The sequence below is a fragment of the Microcaecilia unicolor genome, chromosome 9 (genome assembly GCF_901765095.1).
Source record: "Microcaecilia unicolor chromosome 9, aMicUni1.1, whole genome shotgun sequence".
Lineage (NCBI taxonomy): Eukaryota > Metazoa > Chordata > Amphibia > Gymnophiona > Siphonopidae > Microcaecilia > Microcaecilia unicolor.
The window spans coordinates 166,560,316-166,577,379 of record NC_044039.1 but is presented as its reverse complement, the minus strand read 5'-3'; the positions used below and the strand labels follow the sequence as shown (position 1 = coordinate 166,577,379).

General features: G+C 46.2%; 1 protein-coding gene across 1 annotated transcript in view; it reads left to right on the top strand.

The window, feature by feature from the left end:
- The window catches only part of FERMT2 (fermitin family member 2), a gene marked incomplete in the record, with an annotated part of 189,979 nt that overhangs the window by 133,916 nt on the left and 38,999 nt on the right, over positions 1-17,064 (top strand). The window contains 3 exon segments of the mRNA XM_030213706.1: positions 6,476-6,550; positions 6,552-6,611; positions 6,613-6,626. Coding sequence (XP_030069566.1) covers positions 6,476-6,550; positions 6,552-6,611; positions 6,613-6,626 — 149 coding nt within the window.

Genomic DNA, 17,064 nt, shown 5'->3' with positions numbered 1-17,064 from the left:
TGCTAGATGACATGCCTCAGGATTCTTTCTAATCCCCGTTGCCTTGTTTTAGCGTTCGGAAAGATCAGTGCTACAGCCCAGACGTGTCTACCTCTACGGGTTCCCTTTCTAACAATGGCTAGCCCTCTTTCTTGCAAGAACAAAAAAAAACCAAAGAGACTTTCAACCATCTAGTCTACCACTACTTTCTGTTGTTCACAGTGCTGGGGTAATGTTTCTCTTCTCCTGTTTCAGCCTAGTGGGACACTTCTCCAGTTCCCGTAGAGATGGTGCAGTTTTGCCTCGGACCGCTATGTCTTGGACATACTAAGGCAGAATAACAGCCTAAAGTTATCAAATTCTACTGCAGTGTTTTTCTTAGAAACTCCATGCAGGCTCTCGCCTATATATCACGCACTTCAGGCCATCTTGCCAATGCTTCTCAATTTCGGCATAGTGGAGCCTGTTCTCGGATGTTTGGAGAACGGGCAATTGTTCCAATTACTTTGTACGTACACAAAAGATGATTCCTTCCAGCTGGGGTTGGCCTTCAAGAGTCTCCTGAATGTTCAAGGTTCCACTTTTCAAATGAACACATTACAGAATGTAATAGTTTAGGAGACAATCCAAGATGGCCGCCTGAACCGGTCGTAGGTCTCCACGCTCTGATTTTTTTTCTTGCGAAATGCCGAAGCGCAGAGGCAAGTCAACTGCCACTGTTCCCCCCAGGTCGACTTGCCTCCTCACAGATCGGCCCTCTAGATGCATATCTGCGGAGACCGGAGGTTTTGGAAGGTTGGAGGGCAGCAATGCTGGCAGCGTCCGGGACAAACGGAGGAACTGAGACGCCATCTGTGCATGATGTCACCCTTAGCCCTGACCAACGAGCACCCCCTCCGCAACCCCAGGCTGTTCCCTCTTCGGTCTTGGCGTCGTCTCCGAAGTACCCAGGAATTGGGCTAACGGCGGAGCTTCTGGGGAGAAATGACCTATCGACGGAGAGTCGAGGGGCGGAAGGAGTTGAGAGCCCTTGTTCAAGCCTGGAAAATAGTGTTCAGCTTGTGGGAGGAAGAGTGGCGGTTATTGCTAATACAGAAGCAGAGAAGACATTGGCCGAGGAGACACAAAGACAAGGTACTTTGATTTTCCTTCAAGATAAACCAGTGGAGATTACCCTGGAAAGTTATGGGGCTTGATTGCTAATTTAGGGAAAGTACTGTGCCCACAAATATTGGACTTGGAGTCACGAGTAAAAAAACTTAGAAAAAAATGTTGAATCAATAGATAGAGAGAATAAAGAGTTAATGGGAAAATCTAAGACCTCGGTACAACAAGTGGAAAAACGCAGGAGGTACAAATTAGTATGATAAGAGACTTTACTAATATGAGGAAAAAAATCAAAAATCTGGAAAACTCTCAAAGAGTAACAATTTAAGACTTTTGAATTTCCGAGAGCTGTAACTATTCCTCCAAGAGAAATGTTAGCCAGATATATGAAAGAAATTTTAGGATTCACAGATGAAAGTTTTCCACCTATGAGTCAAGTTTATTATTTACCGCAATCGGAATCTGGGCCCTCTATACAACAACAAGAGGAACCACTTGACGTATCAGTGATTTTGGAGACACCAACAGAGGACTTAGTAGCCCCGGCTACATTGTTAGTAACCTTAGCTATTCCTATTGATAAAATTATGGTTATGAAGAAATATTTTAAAAATAGAGAAAAGAATTTATGGGCTTTAAGATATGTATATTTCCTGATGTCTCTAAGGAGACTCAAAAAAAGACGCAGACAGTTTTTATTATTGAAACCAGGAGTTCTCCAGCTAGGTGCAACATTTTTCTTACGTTACCCTTGTAAGTGCATTGTCTGCTATCGATCGGTCAAATATGTTTTTTTTCTGAATCTGTACAACTTAGTGAATTTATAACCGCTAAAAGATCTTTGAAGTGAAAAGAACATGCTTGAATAGAAAAAAGGAAAAAAAACCCCAGACCGGTTTTTGTTTTCTTTAAAATTGTTACTATATTCTCCGGTTATTGTAAATCTTGGATCTAATTTTGAGGACTAGTGTGTACTTGTCAGGATTCATTATATTTTTTGAATATTTCCTTTAAAAATTATGGACAAATGTACCTTTTCTTTACCAGTGTAATACTTGGTGTATAATTTGAAATTAATAAAGAATAATAATACAGAATGTAATAGTTTAGTCCTGTAGGGGGAATTTCTGACCTCTCTGGCTCTAGGAAGTGTACTTTTATTCCCCTTTGACCTCCCTACAGAACTTTCTGTGATTTGATATCCATGGAGATCATTTTAATCTATGACCATGCCTTTCAGTCTTTTTCACATTACTAAGGCTGTTTTTGTGACAAGGGTAGGCTTGTTGTGGCAGCCTTCCTCCGCAATAAAGGATTTCAGGCTTGGTCATACTTTGCTGTCTGGCTGCCTTGCAGCTCTGTCTATATGGACAGTCTGGTGGTTTCTTCCAGCTTGTTACTCTTCTTACATAGTAACTTAGTAGTTGACGGCAGAAAAAGACCTGCACGGTCCATCCAGTCTGCCCAACAAGATAAACTCATATGTGCTACTTTTTGTGTATAACTTATCTTGATTTGTATCTGCCATTTTCAGGGCGCAGACCTTAGAAGTCTGCCCAGCACTAGCCCTGCCTCCCAACCACCAGCCCCGCCTCCCACCACCGGCTCTGCCACCAATCTCGGTTAAGCTTCTTCAAGAGTGGTATTCCATTTCACCCAGAATCAGTTGTTCCCCCACTAGTTGTGGAGTATCTGAAGGTGCTTTTTGTCATAGGCCTAAGAAGGCATTTCTTCCTGCAGCTTATCAGCGAAGCTTCCCACTCAAGTTCAGAAATGATTTCCGTTAACATGCCACAGGGTCTGGCAATATGTTCAAAGTCTGGGCGCCATGGCCTCAGTCTTAGCCATTCTTCCATGGACCGGGAGCCACTTCAGTAGTTCATTCTTAGTTGTTGTTGACCCTCCAAGCCAAACTCAGCCTTAACTGATGGATTCATCGTGGCTTTCCTATGGCCCTTCAGAGGTTCTCTTTTCAGGTTCTATCGGCAGCTTTATATGCCTTCTGGGTGTAACAGGTGTCTGATTCCTTTCAGGAGTCCAACGGTCAACCTCCTCTTTCATTATCAAATGTGGAGACGGGAGTGCTAGATTGGTGTGTTTCCGTGTTGGTCTTGCTTTGGGCATAAACCAAGTAGATGTCTTTACGCATAGTTTCACTGGGTGTAACAGGTTTTGGGTTCCTTTCAGGAGTCAAGTGGTCAACCTGCTGAATTATCAAATGTGTAGATGGGAGTGCTAGCTTCGTCAGTTTCAGAGTTGGCCTTGCTTTGAGTGTTGACCAAGCAGATGTCTTCGGTGGTCACAGTCCATTGTTTGCTATGGTTGGGCCTCTGGGTATTAGCTGTGGCTTTGAACAGCTGGTTAGGCTCCCATTTGAGAGCACACTGTTATTTTGGTGATGGCGAACTTGGTGCCGCTCTGAGTGACTCTAAGCCTCACTGTCTATCTCGCCATTCTTTCTGGTCAAGTTGGGCTCATCCTCGTTTTGCACCTTCTAAGTGTTATCGTACAGGCAGGCTAGTTTCTTTCAGGGATCCAGGTTTTGGTCCCAGCAGAGTTTCGGAGCTCCAGGCTTCATCTTGTCGAGATTCTACGCACTTCTCCTGAAGGGTTGTTGGGGTATTCCATCCCATATTTTGACTAAGGTGGGTTCTGCCTTGCTTTTTCAATCCACCTTTATTGGTTTCCACTTGTTTGCCATATGCCGGACATTTCTATTCTGTTCATCAGTTCGTGCTTTGCTCACAACCCTCAAGAGTGGTAATTGCGACTTTCAAGCCTAGCTGGCTCACTGGGTCAGGGAGGCTGTTGCATTCATACTTTCTAGTTGGTTATCTGCTGCCGGACCGATTCCGAGTCCTTCTCTGCCGAGTGGTCATGGCTTCATGGGTGGTCGCCCATTTGTCTTCCCTGGAGGACATTGTAGGGCGGCACCATGGTCTGCCCCCTGCACTCCTTTTCCAAGTTATGTTGTTGGAATGTTTCTGCTCCATCGGATGCATCCTTTGGAGTATGTGTGTTAGGTAGGGGGGCTTCAAGTTTCCACCCTACTTCAGGACTGCTTTGCTACATCCCGCAAGTCTCTGGATTCATCTGCTGCTGATGCTAAGGAGCAAAAAACTGTCTTACCAGCTAATTTTCTTTCTTTTAGTCACAGCAGATGAATCCAGAGTCCCACCCTGTTTTTTGCTGGCAGTTCCAATCTGTTCTCTGTCGTCTGTGTTGCTGCATTTTTCTATTTTAGATGGTCTGTTGTACTCAGCTTATGTGATTGCAGTTCTTGGTTTACCTGTTTTTCCCTGTGGGGAAGGAGAAATGTTATACTTCTGTTTCCTTATTAGAAATACTGATTGGCCAGGGAGCATTCCGTCCCATAAGACAGTGCAGTTCAGCACTCTCTCTCTCCACCTGTTGGTAGATGGACACAACCCACAAGTCTCTGGACTCATCTGCTGTGACTAAAGGAAAGAAAATTATCAGTTAAGGCATAATTTTTCGATATCATCCACCGCTGTTGGAAAAGGACAATCAAAAGATATTATATACTACTGTCTTATAATTAAAGAAACCCATCCATAAAACTTGCAAATGAGAATGCTTATCCTGCAAAGTCCTCCAATCCAATCCTTGATATGAATGTTGAAGAGATCCTGGATCTCCAAATCCACTGTCCATAAAAGTTCTTGTAGATGGCAAATTATAATTGTGGTTCCGTGCTAAGTATCAGTTAAGCTCTTATAATCCAAGTCATGGTCTCAACATTGGCCATGTTTCGCATAAAGCTTCATCAGGAGACCAAACTGAATGAGACGCAACACTGCTCTCACAATGGTGTCTGCTACACGGAGACGCTGAGCACCTGGATTCTGTGCAAGATAGAGGGATTTATGCAAGATTAGTTTTGTATTTATTATGTGATGATATTGGAAAGGTAGAAATTTGGTAGTGATTTAGTGTGTGTTTTAGATAACATTTATTTGTTTGAAGATATTGAATAAATATTTGTGGAAAGGTTTTATGAGAGTCCTCAAAGTAGTTAATGAATAATTTATACTTGTTGACAATTGAAGATTTCAGTAGACCAGTAGGAGTGTAACGAATATGCATGAGACAGATGTGCATATAATGGAGGTAATAGGCTTGCAAATCTGTCTCATACATATTCATTACTAACCTTACTCTGAGTTATCTGGATTTCACTCTGATTACATCAATAGCCTAAATTTCACAGTAATCACTATAATATTTTCTAATTATTATTGTTAATATCACAACTTCAATTCAAAACTGTTTCAATGCTTGATACAATATTCCGTACTCTCATTCATACCCTCACTCACAAGCTACGTTTATTGACTGTACTTTTTTCAACCATATTAATGAAATTTTTTCTATAATTCAGCTTCTTTTTGAATGTTCAATATTTATACAACAGATTTTTTCTAGTTCCAAGATGTCTTCTTGAATTCAAACCAATCCTAGACTGTAACTGGACCCTATCATTCGGGTCCTCCTTTACTTCTGTTGCAATTTACTCTTCTCTTATAGACTCTCTTTAATTAAAAAGTCTCTTGTTTGTTGTTTATTCTTATATTTTGCTGTACTGCCAAATCCAAAGCTTGGCTTGAAACACAACTTTAATATACTGTGTTTTCTATAACTTCATCTTTTTAAGTCTCTAATTCCAAAAGTTCTTATATAGAAAAAACTTTATTAATATGGTTGAAAAAAGTACAGTCAATAAATGTAGCTTGTGAGTGTGGGTAGAGTGAGAGTAAGGAATATTGTATCAAGCATTGAAACAGTTTTGAATTGAAGTTGTGATTAACAATAATAAAAATTGGAATATATTATAGTGATTACTGTGAAGCTTATACATATTCATTAGGGAGATCCTGAAAACCCACTGGCTGGTAGTCCCTCAGGACAGGTTTGAGAACCAGTGCTCTCGAGCACCTTTCTTCAAGTTCTCCAGACTCTGTTCTGTTACAAGGAAACTTCCAGAGAGGTAGCTATGGAGTAGCAGAAAAAACAATAAAAGGGTGGCACCTAAGAGACTGACTAATTTATTGAGGCATGAGCTTACATATCTGTTTCATTGTGAAGAAATTAGGTGTCTTCAAGTATTCCATTATTTTTTTTTGGGGGGGGGGGAGGTGACTTCCCATTATCTGAGAATAACTTATGATTCAAAACCTTCCATAAGATCAATAGCTATTTATTTTGGATGTTCTGGGAATTAAGACTTCAGTTCAGCATTGCAAAACATGTGAGCCTTTCAAACCTGTTGGGGAAAATGTTTATGATTTCTGTTTTACCCTGCTGTGACCCAGAGCAGAGCATTTCTTTGCACAAAAGTGATACTGTTTGGGATTCTTTTTGCCTAAAGCTATTTATATCTAACAATCAGATCACAGCCAGGATCCTTGGAAGCACACATCAGAATGTCGCTCAGATGAGTTTGGATTGAAGCTAAGATGAGATTCATTCAGGCCTGGCAATCGCTGCCAGAATTTGGCATCACGCCATTTCATAGCAAGGTCAGTTCTTCTATAAAGCATTCAGGATATTGCATACACAAACTAATATTAAATGTGTACAATGAAAAGGGGGAGGAGACAGGAATAGCACAAGCACAGTAATCGAAGTGCTTGGTTCCAAAACCTGTTGAAGGTATACCGTTGCTTTTTGGATAAATGAGCATTTTTATTTTAAGAACTCTAGTATCATAGAAAAATTGTTTTCACTAAATATCCTATACCTTACAAAATAAATACTTTTTATTGCCAAATTTCACACATCTTTTAGTTATCTTAAAAGCAGTCTCTTTCTGGTATATATTCATTTTTGAAAAAAATGTTCTTAGGTTTTGGAATTAAGCTCTTCAAAGTGTGCATGTAACCTTTTAAGATGGGGAATACTTTATATATATATATATATATATAAGATCTTACAGTAAATTGATTCCAGTATAGAAGTATGTTTTAGTGGTATTTGCAGTAAACATGAAAAGCCTAAAGTATATCTTTCCCCCTTTTTAACAGTAATAAATCTGTATAAGAGCATTATAGCAATTTCATGTGAGCTAGTCGTGACTGGAGCTATATAAACTGGTTAAATGGCAGTGAAGATGAGCCTTATTTGAGTGTCGTGCACTACTGATATCTTCTTTGTGGGGCATCTGTTTTCTTTAAAAGGAAAAAGTATATGTCAAGGATTTAATCTGTGGCATAGTGTTTTTTTTTTGTTTTGTTTTTTAATCTCAATTTCCTTAGCGTCAGCAGAAGATGAATCCACAAGTCTTCTGGGTAGTGACCATCTACCAGCAGGTAGAGATAGAGCACTGAATAGAGAATGACGCGGGGATGGGGACAGGGCCCGTGGAGATGGGGACAAACTTTGCCCCGTGTCATTTTCTGGTTGAAGCCTGTTAATAAACTGGACTGTTATGTGATGCAGACAAAACTTGGATTTTTTGGAAAAACAAGCACACATGCTGGTCACAACTAGCAAAATTTGCATGGGGATCCTGTGCATTCTGCTACTAGCACATCTTCTAAGACGACATCTTCTGTTGCAGGAAGGATTGTGGAAGACAGGAGAGCTAGACTGAATCCTGAGACTAATGACTTGTTCATCCACAGATTAAAAAAAACCATAACAGTACTTTTAGGGCATATTTCTCCCCCACTAAGGCATACAGAATGGGTTGTATTTTCTTCCCCTGGATGTTTTAACAGGGTGGATTAGGATTCCTTGGGGTAGTATGTTAGCTGTTGTTGGGTTGGAAGGGTACAGAGTGGTGGTGGTGGGGTATTATTATAGTTGTTTTCTGTTTGTTTGATTTATTTTTTTTATAACTCATTTTTATTCACCAGTCAACAGCTGAACACATTAGCAAAAACTGGAAGGACTGGTTACAATAAAATAAGCAGATACGAGGAGAGATGGGGGGGGTTGGGTTAAGGGGGGGGGGTTTAGAAGGGAGGAAGGGGTTTTTGTTATGCGGGAGGTTCATTTTGTATTCACTAGCAACTTGAGTTTTCATTTTGGTACAATTGATAACTGGTGAAACTCTGGTTATATCCTTTATAACTGTTAGGAATTATAATTTGATGACATCATGTATTTACAAGAACACGATAGATGTACTTAGTAGATGCACTTTTGTTATTACCAAAAGGTTGTATAATGTGAATGTAATGTTTGTCATCAATAAAAACCGTTGATAATACCAAAGTTACTTCAACCTAAAAAACAAAAAAAAAATAAGCAGATACATCTTACCCACCTCCAACCCCGCCCCCCCCCCCCCCCCCCCCCCCCCCCCCCCCCCCCCCCACCCAACTATCCCACTAGATCTGTGTGAAAATACAAACTGGTACCCACATTTCTCTCAACCACACCTAACAGTCAGAGACGACTACGTGTCTCAGACGACAACGATATCAAAGGGCTCCCATGTATGTTGGAATTCTTTCCTGGAGTGGAATCTATATCTTTAATGCCATAGCATTCATGGCTGCCAGTTGAAGCATTAATAGCTGCCGGTGGCCCAAAACTGGAGCTTCATCTGAGAGCCAACAGTTCAAAACACATTTCTTCCCCATCAGGATAGAATTTTGATAAAGTCCACTTAGCCTTGTGGCGCCGGCAAGGCACCAATTGATCTATCCAATAAGCATAAAGCAGATGGCCTCCATTTCCAGCACCAAGGGGAAGTTACATTATTCATGACTGCTAACCAAAAGGACTGAACCTCAGGGCAGGTCCAGAACATATGACCCAATGTGGCAGGAGTATGAGTGCATTTCAAACAACATGCTGTGGGTTGCAACTTAGCTAAAAAAAAAAAAAAAAGCTGTAAAGGTGCAAAAATAGGGTATATTGTAACTTTCCTTGTTACACATTTAGCTAGAGATTCCCATGCCAAGAGGCTGCACTTGAACTGTTCCACTGTAAGTTGTATCCCTAAATCCGCATTACAGTGGTTCACGTGGAGGGACATAATCGAAAGGGGCAACCAAGTTTTCCTGAGGACATCCTCGCAGGACGTCCCAGCGAAGGGGCGGGGAAACAAGATGGGCGTCTATCTTTCATTTCGATAATACAGTCGGGGACACCCAAATTGCGAAATTTAGGTCGACCTTAGAGATGGTCGTCCCCGATTTTCGGCGATAATGGAACGACCAAATGCAAGCCATTTGGTCGTGGGAAGAGCCAGCATTCATAGTGCACTGGTCCCCCTGACATGTCAAGACACCAACCCGGGCACCCTAGGGGGTACTGCAGTAGACTTCATAAATTGGTCCCAGGTGCATAGCTCTCTTAACTTGGATGCTGAGCCCCCCAAAACCCACTCCCCACAACTGTACACCACTACCATAGCCCATATGGGTGAAGGGGGGCACCTACATGTGGGTACAGTGGGTTTCTGGTGGGTTTTGAAGGGCTCACATTTACCACCACAAGTGTAACAAGTGGGGGGGGATGGGCTTGGGTCCGCCCTGCCTGAAATGCACTGCACCCACTAAAACTGCTCCAGGGACCTGCATACTGCTGTCATGGAGCTGGGTATGACATTTTGAGGCTGGCATAGAGGCTGGAAAATATATGTTACAAATTTGATTTGAGGGTGGGAAGGGGTTAGTGACCACTGGGGGAGTAAGGGGGAGGTCATCCCCGATTTCCCACCCCCCCCCCCCCCCCCCCGGTGGTCATCTGGTTATTTAGGGCACTATATTGTGGTTTGGACGTAAGAAAAACAGGACCAGGTAAAGTCGTTCAAGTCTTCGTCAGGGACGCCCTTCTTTTTCCATTATCGGTCGAGGACGACCATGTGTTAGGCACGCCCCGGTCCCGCCTTCGCTATGCTCCAACACGCCCCCCGTGATCTTTGGTCATCCCCTCGACGGAAAGCAGTTGAGGATGGCCAAAATCGGTTTTCGATTATGCTGGTTTGGGTGACCCTGTGAGAAGGACGCCCATCTTGCAATTTGTGTCGAAAGATGGGCGCCCTTCTCTTTCGAAAAGAAGCCTGATGGAGTGTATAATTTAGTTCATTCTCTGTATCTTGCAAAAATTGATGATAGCATTTTATAGGGGACAGAATGCTGCACATCAAGCCAATAAGCTTCTACTATATGTTCATGAATGGATGCGGAAATGGCCCCCGCTGGGAGTGACAACACATACCGGAGCTGAAGGTATTGAAAGAAGAACTGGTTACTGAGCTCATATGTCCGCTGCAAATCAGCAAAGTAAGACATAGTTCCTTGATCCATTACAACATATAGTAAATACACCACCCCTTTCCTAGTCCAAGGCATAAAAACTGAGCCCACGACACCAGGTGGAAACTCCGCATTTCCACAAATTGGAAGTAATTGCGTGGTACAAACATCTTTACCCTAGTCGCAAAATTTTCCATAAAGGAACATAGAACAGAGCCTAGGCACCTGAAGGGCTCTCCCTCAATTGACGCACGTGTAATAAACTAAAATACCAAGGATCACCTAAACCGATCTCTGTAGAGCGAGCTGAAAAATCTGATGTCCCACGGAACAAGTCATTTGTATGTGTCATTCCACATGCTATTGAGAAATCCATAGATTCAGTAACCCCAAGCCACTAGGTTTGAAAAGTGTTGCCATTGGTAAATGGGCTGCTTTCCTTGCCAGAGAAATCTGCACAACAGGTGACCAATAGAGCAATACAGACAAAACAGTTGGGAGCATCTGTAAGATGTATAGCCATTTCGATATAATGACATATAATGACTATGTTGTACAAAGTGATCCACCCAGTGAGGGAAAGCGGGAGGTGCTGTTATGTCTGTAGTTTATGGACCATGATTCCTAGAAGTGGAGTGACATTAACATGAGCAAGAAGCATCGTCGCATGAGATCCATACACCTAGATATTTCAGCTTTCGATCCTCCCATTGGAGGTGAGGATTTTCTTTCCAACCACGACAAACCTCCTCTTGTAAAGGAAGATTACTGATTTGGACAAATTTATTATCAGCCCGGCAAAGTAGCCAAATTCCTCTATCGCACTTAGTGTTAGTTAGGGAGGTCTTGGGCTCGGATAGGGTAAGCAGCATATCATCTGCGTAAGCCAGAACTTTTAGGTTTCAACAGTTTTTATTAATGAAGCACAAAAATGGTGTTTACATAATGTAAATGTCTCTACAATCAATCAACACACACCAAGTACGGAAATTGTACGATATTACTCATCTCCATTAATCTTTTAACTTATTCCCCCCCCCCCCCCCCCCTTTGTACTATTAACTAAACATTGAATCAACAAGATCTATTACAGCAATTTCCCAACAACCCTTTCCCCCCCATCTTTCCCTTCTACCAATTGACACCATATGTTCAAATGCTTTGACCCCCAAAATATAACCACCTTCAGGTGTCTGCTTTACATTCACAAAGCCTTGAATTAAGATCAAACCATAATGTGTGAATTTACTCCCCTCCGCAAGAGAGCCAGGGGGCCTGTGGTCTGATGGCCCTCCTACCCCTCCCCGGAAGATGTCTATACCATACTGGGGAAGGGCTAATATAACTCCAAATAGACTTCCCCCCCCCTACTACCCCCCCTCCTAAACCCTCCCTCCCCCCCCGCCTTGGTCTGCTCTACTGTTCTTTCCAATTCCTAGAAGGTGGTAGGAAAAGGACTCTATTCCCATTTAGTTTCCATTAGTTGCCGAGGGAAGCTTGGACAATGCTCCAAGTTTATTAATAATATGACTCCTCGCCCTGTGGGACAAGGTGTTAATATATCCTTCCCAGGTAAGGAAAAAATTGCTTTGTGTCTGAAGGTTAAGCAGAGAGTCCTGGAGCTCCATCATAAGTAAGTCATGTAAGCGATTCCTCCATTGCCAAAAAGAGGGATTCAGTTCTTGTGTCCAGTTAACAAGTATGCACTTCATGCCCACCAAAAAAGCCTTATGGGCCATTACATTCTGGTATCTCGTACCCCCCTCCACTGGAGCATGACAACCCAACAGAATACTCGTAGGCTGCTGATTAACCGTTTTCCCTCCTATCCTTTCTAAATATTTAACTATCCTGGTCCAGAAAGCTGTTATAGCTGAGCACTTCCAGAAAGCATGGTAGAAGTTATTGTCCGGCGCACCACAGCGTCTACATTGGGCTGATTCTATATATCCCATCTGACACAGTCGAGACTGAGAGGTGTATGCCCTGTATATCACTCTGACCTGGTATTCTCGAAGGTTTGCGTTTTGCGTCCATTTCAGGACTCCTCTCCAACCCTTCAACAAATCTCCCGGGGTGATCCCTCTTTGTGTGTCTGCTGTCCACTTTGCTGCCACTCGTGTGAGATCTCCCTGTGACCTAGCCAGTAACAGCCTTTTCCATATCAAGCTGATCAATCCATAGACTGGTGGGTTGTGTCCATCTACCAGCAGGTGGAGATAGAGAGCAAACTTTTGCCTCCCTATATGTGGTCATGTGCTGCCGGAAACTCCTCAGTATGTTCTCTATCTCAGCAGGTGGTGGTCACACACAGCAGCAGCTCTGGCTAGGCCTCCAAGCCTAATCCTTAGGTTTTGTTGAGGCCTGGGGTTGAGGGCTCTTTTGAGCAAGTGCAAACCTGGTGGTGCCAGGTCCCTCCTTTTCTCCCCCCCTCCCGCTGGCTCCGTTAAAAAAAAAAAAAAAAAAAAAAATTTTAAACGTCCTTAAAGGCGTTTATTTCGACGTTTATTTAAACGTTCATTGCAGCTACTCACTGGGACACCAGTTCGTTACAGCTCGGAGCGGCAAGCAGGTATTTACCTTTTTATAGCGGCAGGGGGTCCCCGATTCTTCGCCTCGTGGCATATGGCGTCGGAGGGCGAGGGCGCAAAGGGTCGCTCCCCGGATCGCTTGAGCGCTTCTAGAGGGGATGCGGGGGTCTTACAGCCTGATTCGCCCTTGTTGGGTGACAGTTCGTGACCGATGAATGTCCCGGTCCTTCCTCCGGCGTGGCGGTTTTTCCTCCCGCCATAAACGCCCATCCCCCGCTCCTCGCCTCCGCCATCTTGGCCGGCCACGCGGCTCGGACGGCTTCTTCGTGGGCCGCCCTTGAGGTTGGAGACATTAATGCCATGAACGCCCTTAATTTGGGCGACGGCACAAAAGCGGCTAAAGTTAAGCGCCGTTCTTCCCGCGCGGCTCCTTCGCGGAGTGTCGCGCCGGACGCCATTTTGGATGCGCAGCATGTCTCTCCCCCGCTCTTGTGAGCGCCGGTTGAGGGTGCGTCTAGGGCTGTTGCCCAGGCTGCGGAAGTGCACAGTCTGGGGGGTTTCTCCCCCGAGTTTGTTTTGCTGCTGCATCAGGCTTTCCTCATGCAAAACGCTGCCCCTGCTCCCTCTTCTGGTAAGAGGTTGAGGTTCCCAGAGGTAAACGCCCTCGGGTTGATTTCCAGGCCTTGGAGGACTTTGTCTCCTCCGATGTAGATGAGGGCAGCGTGTCTGAGGTCTCCCAACGGTCCTTTGCGGTTTCCTTGGAGGAGACGGATCCCCGCTCGGATGGAGCGGATGACCCCTCTGCAGCGCGGCTTTTTAGCCCAGAGGATTTGCCCAACCTGTTGTTACAGGCCATGGACACTTTGAAGATTTCCTCTCCGGAGGACGTCTCTCCCTCAGCCCCTGTTGGCTCTGCCATTATGCTGGGGACGAAGCGCCCGCCTAGAACCTTCCACGTGCATGATGCCATGCACACCTTAATTTCGGCTCAATGGGATGTCCCGGAAGCGAGCCTTAAAGTGGCTAGGGCTATGTCCCGCCTCTATCCTTTGGCTGTGAGTGAACGTGAGGCCTATCTGTGGCCTACCGTGGATTCTTTAATCACTGCGGTGACTAAGAAAACGGCGTTGCCGGTGGAAGGTGGCACGGCCCTAAAGGACGCCCAAGACAGAAGATTGGAGGCGGCCTTAAGGTCGTCCTTTGAGGCGGCTGCTTTAAGTTTGCAGGCCTCAGTTTGCGGCTCCTATGTGGCCAGGGCGTGCCTGACTATGGTGCAGCGGGCTTCCCCCTCGGATCATTCCTTGAGGGCTGATTGGCCGGCCCTGGAATCGGGCTTAGCCTATTTGGCAGACTTGCTGTATGATGTCTTGAGGGCCTCAGCTAAAGGCATGGCTCAGACAATCTCTGCGCGGCGGTGGCTTTGGCTGAAACATTGGTCTGCTGACCACGCCTCTAAATCCCGCCTGGCTAGATTGCCTTTTAAAGGCAAGCTGCTCTTTGGGGTTGAGCTGGACAAAATCGTGACCGATCTCGGCACGTCTAAGGGCAAGAAATTACCAGAGGTCAGGGCTCGGGCTAGTACTCGTCCCGGTACCTCCAGAGGACGGTTGCAGAAGCCCGTCGGTACCGCCCGGCAAGTCGGGTTCCTCTGCCCCTTCTTCCTTCAAGAGGAATTTCTCCCCCAAGCAGCATTCCTTTCGCAGAGATCGCCGTCCCGGAGGTGCTCCCTCCGGTCCTCCCCCAGGGTCTAGTACCCAATGACGGGGCCTTGGTCCACGCCCCAGTGCAGATTGGAGGACGGCTGTCCTCGTTTCTGGGCGAGTGGACCACAATAACTTCAGACGCTTGGGCGATGGAAGTCATCAGAGACGGCTGCAAGCTAGAGTTCTGCCGACCCTTAAAAGACGGGTTTGTACTCTCTCCCTGCAAGTCTCCGGTCAAAGCTGTGGTAGTGCAGCAGACCTTGAACAATCTGATCCGCCTGGGGGCGGTCGTTCCGGTGCCAGAAAATCAGCTTGGCAAGGGATGTTACTCCTTTTTCTTTGTGATTCCAAAGAAAGGAGGTTCTGTACGGCCTATCCTCGACCTCAAAGGGGTCAATTGGGCCTTGAAAGTTCGGCACTTTCGCATGGAGACCCTCCGCTCTGTTATAGCGGCAGTGAAGGCAGGAGAGTTCCTGGCATCCTTGGACATCAAGGAAGCGTACTTGCATATTCCCATCTGGCCTCCTCATCAACGCTTTCTGCGTTTTGCAGTAATGGGCCGACACTTCCAGTTCAGAGCCCTCCCGTTCGGGTTGGCTACTGCTCCGCGGACCTTTCCCAAAGTATTGGTGGTCTTCGCGGCCTTCCTGAGGAAGGAAGGAGTTCAAGTCCATCCTTATCTGGACGACTGGTTGATCCAAGCCCCCTCTTATGCAGAGTGCGGCAAAGCTGTGAACCGGGTGGTTGCTCTTTTGAGCTCCCTGGGGTGGATCATCAACTGGGAGTAAAGCCAGCTGCGCCCGACTCAGTCCCTGGAATATCTGGGAGTTCGATTCGACACCCAAGTGGGCAGAGTGTTCCTGCCAGACAATCGGATTGTCAAGTTTCAGGCTCAGGTGGACTAGTTCCTAGTAGCCTCTCCTATTCGGGCTTGGGCCTACGGGCAGCTGTTGGGCTCTATGACGGCCACGATGGAAGTAGTGCCCTGGGCCAGGGCTCATATGAGACCACTACAGCAATCTCTGCTGCTGCGCTGGACTCCGATGTCGGAGGATTATGCTGTGCGCCTTCCCTTGGACCCAGCAGTGCGCAAGGCGCTGAGCTGGTGGACGCAGACAGACAAGTTGTCTGCAGGAATGCCTCTGGTGACCCCGGAGTGGATTGTCGTCACGACAGACGCCTCTTTGATGGGCTGGGGAGCCCACTGTTTGGGAAGGACAGCGCAGGGGCTCTGGTCTCCTGCAGAGGCAAGTGGTCTATCAACCTCCTGGAACTCAGAGCCATTCGGTTGGTGTTGTTGGAGTTCATCCCGGTACTGCTGTTGAAGCCTGTACGGGTACTGTCGGACAATGCCACGGCTGTGGCCTATGTCAACCGCCAGGGAGGTACCAAGAGCGCCACGCTAGCCAAGGAGGCCATGAATCTATGCCAGTGGGCGGAAGCGAGCCTGGAACAGCTGTCAGCGGCCCACATTGCCGGAGTCATGAATGTCAAGGCGGACTTTCTCAGTCGCCATACCTTGGAGCCCGGAGAGTGGCAGCTATCTGCTCAGGCGTTCTTGAGCATCACGAAGCGCTGGGGCCAGCCGAGCCTAGTTCTGATGGCGTCATCGGCCGATTGTCAAGTGCCGCGCTCTTTCAGCAGAGGACGGGACCCTCGATCCCTGGGAGTAGATGATCTTCTCCAACGGTGGCCGACACAAGAGCTTCTCTGTGTTCCCGCCCTGGCCCATGTTGGGCAGGGTGCTAGACCGGGTGGCAAAGCATCCCGGCAGGGTAATCCTGGTGGGTCCGGATTGGCCCACACGTCCCTGGTATGCGGACTTGATCAGGCTCTCAGTCGGCGATCCTCTGTGGCTGCCAGTGGAGCAGGGCCTGTTACATCAGGGTCCCGTGGTGATGGAGGATCCCTCCCCCTTTGGTCTTACGGCCTGGCTATTGAGCGGCAGCGTCTGAGAAAGAAGGGCTTCTCAGACAAGGTCATCGCCACTATGCTGAGAGCGAGGAAGCGCTCTACTTCTACTGCTTACGCCAGGGTTTGGCGTATCTTTGCAGCGTGGTGTGAAGCAGGCTCACTTTCTCCCTTCACTGCTCCAATTTCTTCAGTGTTGGCGTTCCTGCAAGAAGGTCTGGACAAAGGCCTGTCGCTCAGTTCCCTGAAAGTTCAGGTAGCGGCTCTGGCTTGCTTCAGGGGCCGCCTGAAGGGTGCTTCCCTGGCTTCGCAGCCAGATGTGGTGCGCTTTCTCAAGGGAGTTAATCACCTGCGCCCTCTTCTGCACTCAGTGGTGCCTGCGTGGAATCTCAACCTGGTGCTAAGAGCATTGCAGAAGCCGCCTTTTGAACCCTTGTCGAGGGCATCTCTGAAAGACCTGACGTTGAAAGCAGTCTTTTTGGTGGCTATCACTTCAGCCAGAAGAGTTTCCGAGCTCCAGGCACTCTCATGTCGAGAGTTTTTTTTTCTGCAGTTCACTGAGGCAGGAGTGACTATTCGCACAGTGCCTTCCTTCCTGCC